This window comes from Capsicum annuum, chromosome 8 (assembly GCF_002878395.1).
Source record: "Capsicum annuum cultivar UCD-10X-F1 chromosome 8, UCD10Xv1.1, whole genome shotgun sequence".
NCBI lineage: Eukaryota > Viridiplantae > Streptophyta > Magnoliopsida > Solanales > Solanaceae > Capsicum > Capsicum annuum.
Genome location: NC_061118.1, coordinates 151,900,681 through 151,907,017, shown reverse-complemented (window position 1 = coordinate 151,907,017; position 6,337 = coordinate 151,900,681). Strand labels below are relative to the sequence as shown.

Genomic DNA, 6,337 nt, shown 5'->3' with positions numbered 1-6,337 from the left:
TTCATTTTTTGCAATTCAAATTCCCTAATTAAGTTTAAAACTTGCATACCTTTTATTCTCTCATCTCCAGCATGCTCTTCCTTAAGATAATCACATACTTCTTTACCAGTTTTCAGAGACATTATTCGTGTGAAAACTGTTGACGATACAGCAGCAAATAGACATGCCTTGGCTTCTTTTCCTTGTGTGCTTTAATCTGAGCCATGGTGGGATTATTTGGTAGGGCTGGAACATCGTAATCCTCTTCCACAGCTTCCCATAGATCTAAAGCATCCAAGTACGTGTCCATTCGTACTGCCCAAACCTGATAGTTATCTCCATCAAAGACCGGCGGAGCGATTGGTGAGAAACTGGTTTCTGCAACCATGACTTCTCCAACTCAATCACAGATCCCTTAAGATGAAAGCTTTGATACCAAATGTTAGTTTTAAATAGACAAATCGCACATAACACTATGCAAACGATGTCTAGATTGCTACAGAAAAGAAGCAGGAGAAATAAAAGAAGATCACTGAGTGAGAGAGATATACTTTCTTTAAAAAAAGAAGTTACATAAAGTGTTCTTTAAAAAACCGAAACAGATAATGGCCCTACTTTAAAGTCATGGTGCTAACCATGCTAACTACCTCCTAATAACTTAAAAAAAAATATAGGAAATAAAATAAATAAATACTGCAGTCCTAAAGCAACTAATAATAATGGTTTACCGACTCAAAACCTTCTTCACATAGATAACACCTGTCTGCTTAAGACAAAACCTCATCACTGTAGATTATCTCGAGTAACCCAGCTTCTCTGAGGAACAACCTATCCAAAACAAGCCACTTTAATGGGTTGCTTTGGTTCTCCATAGCAGTTTCTGTGGCTGATTCAGTACATAATGATCAGACTGTTTCTGAAGAAAATAGCAAGCAAGTTAGTTTACAGTTATGCCTATTCTAATATATCAAAACTAGAGAATGCTTCTTTTTCAATTAAAAGCCAAATGTCTACGTATGCGCTTATGGTTTTAGAGCTCTGTGTGTCTGCCTGTATTTTACCATATTCCTCTTGACTCTGTATAAATTTGGTAGGGACACCATCGCCCTAATCCACGACTTCCACAGTTACATTCGTAGGTTTTATATGATCTTCATTGACCAAGAAGCATCCCACAGCAGAAATGCTACGAGCAATGTGGAACAGGCAAAAAAGTTTGTGCTTGTTTGCTTTTGATGCATACTGGTATATTCTTATGTCATCTTATTTAATTGGGAGAATTAACTGGTTTGGTAAATTAGTTTCTTATTAAATCAGGAGAATTGGAACTAACAAAGGGACGTATTTTGATGTATTTCAACGCCGTCAGGTGGTCGGTTATTGTTTAGTTGGGTAGTGACAAAGGGTGACACTACAATAGAAAATGCCGACAAGTTAATCTTTCTGCTACTAATATATACCGCTCCTCAAGCCATAACCGCAACAGGTAATTGGGCTTGAAAAGTGTATAAACCATGAGTATGAGCCGTGTTAACTAGCACATCCTGATGCCACAAAGATATAAACATTAAATTTAAAAAGATATAGAGAAGTTCTGGGAGGGGGGAGAGTAGGGTGCATACCAGAATGCAAAGCAGCTCCATATATGGATGAACTTCTTGATGATAATTTGCCTTGCTATTGATTTGTATTCCCATCAAACACCCCCTAGAGTTCCATTATATCTGCAAAAATATAAATGAAAAACAGAAAGTGCAAAATTTTGGATTTCGTTAGCTAAATTGTCTCTATTATACATTATAATTAAAGACAGAAAAATTTATTACAGATTTAACAAAGTTCTTACTTGATATGAGATGGTGACTATCGTGGACTCATTCCGCCTTGAATTCTTGAGTGTGTTGTTTCTACCTCAAATGGCCCTACGCAGTGTGAATTTGAATTAGTCAAGCCAGTGAGTTCCGGGTACTAGACATTTAAACCATATGGAAAACAAGCTAAGGGGAAGTTACATATGTGAACATCTTTGGCATCATGGCCGAGTGAGTTTAACTATCAAACTAAGATTGATGGCATAAACAAAGAGACAAAGAACGACAGGGAGGGAGAAACCTACCTCACTCGCAAGAGCAGTGATAGCTGTTCCCCTAAGTTCAGGATCAATAGAAAGTAATGTGTGCATCAACCTGACAGCAGATGGGAGGAAGATCCTTAAATGCTTCCCTGATACGCCGTCTGTAGGGATGTAATAGTTTAATGCTGTTGAATGATGTAATTTTTCTTTTTTCCAATAATTCTCAGATGGTGAACCACAAAGCTTAAAAATCTTATGCAGCTGTTCCACCACAAAGCTTAAAAATCTTACTTAAGATGTAAAAAGTTAACTCTAACACTGGAGAAACACGCGGTAAAATTAATCAGGCATAATGTAGCTTAGAAGAACAGAGATAAATTTTCAGTTGATGAACAAGTATCAATAAGTAAAAAGCACCATCATGAAATAAGGTTAACGCACAAATAGTTGAATGTCTGAATTCAATGAGTATCCTGGACGATTATAAAAAAAGAAGTACATCAGTAATAAGCTGTTTTATACCTCTGTCCTTCCAGGCACAGTGGGCTTGCCAGCATATAATTCTCCACGTACGCAACCAGTACTCCACAAATCAGGAAGAGATGCCTAAACTCAGCTTCTTCCATCTCAATCTGTTAAACACATGGTTCCCTCCTTGAAAGTGTTTTTTCTTGAAGAGCACTGGATAACCCTAACAGTGTTTTACTTGAACAATCCCCTTTCAAATAAAATAGCAAAGCAATTAAGAGAGAGTAATAGGAGGGACCCTATCTCCACTTATCACGTCCAGTTAAATAATCTTGATACAGCTGAAATTTTTTCTGAAAACCTAAATCCTTTAGTTTCAATAATTTAAAAGTTTCCAGCTCCTTTTCCCCCAGCATGGTGAGGCTATCATTGAATTTGAGCTCTACTGGACACCCCTCATCGAACAACTCCACTCTTGTCATCTCTTTGCTGTCATTTGAGATACGTTCGTCGTGTTTTTTAAAGATGAAGTTTGTAAATCTTTTATCAGATTCTACTCCAGAATCCATTTTCGAGATATGAAAGTCAGAGAACGCCACAGGTTCATGTAAACAAAGAGGCTTCATTTTTTGCATCTGATCAGTAGGGCATTCAGTATCTGCATCAAGGGACACTGAATAGTCATCACCGGGCTCATTACCAGAGTGTGACAGACCGATTTCACGGGCCGCCTTCATAACTTTATCACTCTGAAGCCTCAGTTCAGAATCAAGTGGCAATATATCTCTTTTTGCAATTTGAAGGTTATTAAGAGCTACCAGAAAAGGAGGAGGAAGAACGGGAGCAGAAGAACTACAAGACTGAACTGTTTCCGGTGTCTTGTCAATACAACATTTATGCAAGGGGAAAGGCAGTGGATATAGATTGCCAAAAATGTCAGAAAATTCTAGAGAACGTTTCTTTGGTTTCAGGGGAAATTCAGGGAATTTCAAGAAGGCAGAGAAAGCGAACCCCAGAAGATTAGTAGACAAACTGGCGCTAATGCTGTCTAGCGCAATTTCATAAATGCTTGCTGGCAAACTGATACCTTTGACAACATCAAAAACAGTTAGAGATGATTTCAGTCTTGCAACGCCACATTCTTTAAGCCTCTCACATATTTGCTGGTGGAACTCTGACCGGCTTTCCTCAGAATCCCTTTGATTCTTTATGTATTTCCTACTAAGGGATTTAGTTAGTGTTTCATTCAGATACTCTTTAAGAAAGTCAAGGTCCACGTAGCTATATTTCTTTTTGAATTCCAATTCTCCAACGCCCATATCATATAGAAGGTTATTTTCAAAACATAGAGCGTGTCCTCCATAAGGTGATTCTGACTTTCCCTCGGAGTTCCATGCTGCAGTATATCTCTGAGCTTCTAAACTGCCACAGGACATTAATCTTACAAGAGAAAAGCCAGCAGAGCTATCAGTATCACCTGATTGGATAGAAAGGCCATTGTTGATAATACCAAACCCCAAAACAATGACTTTCTTTTGCCTCCAATCAATCCAATCAGGAAGAATGTCTTTAGGGAAATCTGCTCTCATAAGACAACTTTCACAACAGCAATCACGACCAGACAATGAGAGGCCTGACGGTTGTCCCCAAGCATAGCATGATTTACTGAGCCTCGAAATTTCTGGAAATTTATGGTAGTGATTGCTACCTGGCCCATAGCAGAATAGAGCAAATTCACAGTCCCAGAATGATCCTACCAAAATGCAACGCCCAGATTCAGTAGCCCATGCCCATTGGTCATCTCTAGTCTGTTGCCTCAGGTCAGACAATCTCCAAACAGTCACGTAAGCTGGATTATTCAAACCATGCATCCACCGCAACAATGGCATCAATGGCTTCCGCACATCACAGAGAAGAAGTAAACGTTCAGAAACAGCCGTAAAACAGAAGGGGTCAGACTCCACCCTAGAGAGTGCACGAAATCTATCAGTTCCACCCAACGAAACCGCCTCAATCTTTAGCAAGGTGCAGATTTTGCACTTGTCTAACCTCAAATCCACCAAAAACACACTCCTTGAATTTGCAATAATCAAAATCCTCGGATGCCAGCTAAATTCACAACTTACCCACTGCTCATCTCGATCCAACTTATCCCACAAAACCCGTAATTTCTTTCCTTGCAATACATCAGAAGCAACGAAACCCCGACTCTTTCCACAAGAACCCATATCAAACAAAAACAAATCCCCATTTTCCAACATCACCACACACTCTTCTCTCAAATGTTGACTCCAACAAGCATGAGAAACAGCCACACCCTTAAACAAGCTCCTATCAGCACTACCCAAATAATCCAACCTAACACTTTCATCTCCTTTAACCTGTATATTCACACAATACCAATGCACAGTATACAAACTACAAACCAATAAATACCCAAAACTAACATAACCAGATGAACAACTATCAACATCAACTTCACTAACTGGGTTCACTAATAACCTCAGAATCCTAAAATTTAGCTTCTGATTATGCACTAAAAAGGACGCCCCATTCTTAAATTTCTTAACCCCAAATTGACCATCTTCATAACAAAGCATAAAAAACCCAACTTGATCGTAATTCTCTCCAGTTGGAGAAATTCCAAGAATCGAATTGGGTTTACTATTTTCACCAAAACTAGGACAATGAAGCAACTGTATCGCATTAAAATTGTGAACTGATTCCGAAACTTGTGGAGTAAATTCCGTAGCAATTGAAGAAGCTGTAGAAAAAAGTATATCACTTGAAGTTTGAAGGAATCTTGGTAGAGAAAGGTCAGGTACCGGAGGAGGGAGCCGCGTTGACAACAAAGGCGAACGAAAGAGTAATTTCACCGTTTCTTCACATGGCTTGAACAACAAAGGTCCAATTGGACTATCAACACGACGCCGTTTTGGAGAAGATTGTTCTTGTGAATTTGATAGGAGAAGTGGTGGGGAGTATGATGAAGAAATTGGCCATAAAGATTTCCACTCGTCGGAGAAATCCATCGGGTTGTCAATCGCCGGTAGGTTAACGGCGAAGAAGATTGTGGCGGCAAGCAGAAGAACGGCGGAAGAGAGTATTGGAAAAATCCAAAATTCTATTTTTGCTCCCAAAACTTCTCCTAATACATGTTTAGTCCAAATAGGGTAAAAAGGAAAAAAAGGTACAACATAAAAAGTTTGATTTTGATTAAAAGAGCAAAAAAGAATATAGAAGTTGTAAGTAAATAATTTTTGGAATAAAATTAACAAGTTGCAACCAGAATATATTATGTCGTGTATATACTAAATTTCAAGCAAATATCTAATCGAAAAAGTTTATTTAAATGGTATTTATCAATTATATTCATAACTTCAAGTGGAAATTATATTAGCAATTGCTTTTTATCATTTATACTCTTTCTAACATTATTTTTTTGTTTGTTTGTTTAAATTGATTAGCTAATAATACATTTTTTTCCATGATACACAAGAAAAGCTAACTATTTTTTTTTTTACACATTTATTTATTACAATTTAATGAGATTTAAATATCGCATATTTGTATAAACATCATCACATTATATCAATTCACATCTATAAATTTTCAGACAAATTTTATTACTATAATGACTTTTGAACATAATTAGAATTGCTTATAAAAATTTTGAGTTAAAAACTTTTTTTTGTGAATATAGTTTTGGTTTCTCTATTTAATAGTGTTCACTAATTATTGACATTTAAAGGGACTATGATGTAAAATTTAGAAGCCAGCAAGTTAGAAATATTTGGTAACAATACTAATTGGATA

The 6,337-nt window shown here is 37.2% G+C and overlaps 1 protein-coding gene across 2 annotated transcripts; it reads right to left on the bottom strand.

The window, feature by feature from the left end:
* Positions 1 to 512: 512 nt before the first annotated feature.
* Positions 513 to 5,783, bottom strand: LOC107839523. 2 transcript variants are annotated; one of them, XM_016683045.2, is made up of 5 exons: positions 2,576 to 5,783; positions 2,096 to 2,214; positions 1,826 to 1,901; positions 1,602 to 1,703; positions 513 to 895 (listed from the first exon to the last, which is right to left on the bottom strand). In XM_016683045.2, exon 1 carries the CDS (start codon positions 5,551 to 5,553, stop codon positions 2,821 to 2,823), a length of 2,733 nt encoding a protein of 910 aa, XP_016538531.2. In that variant the 5' UTR covers positions 5,554 to 5,783; the 3' UTR covers positions 513 to 895; positions 1,602 to 1,703; positions 1,826 to 1,901; positions 2,096 to 2,214; positions 2,576 to 2,820. The 2 variants fall into 2 exon arrangements, with proteins under 2 accessions (XP_016538531.2, XP_016538532.2); XM_016683046.2 differs by having other exon boundaries at positions 2,096 to 2,165.
* Positions 5,784 to 6,337: the final 554 nt, after the last annotated feature.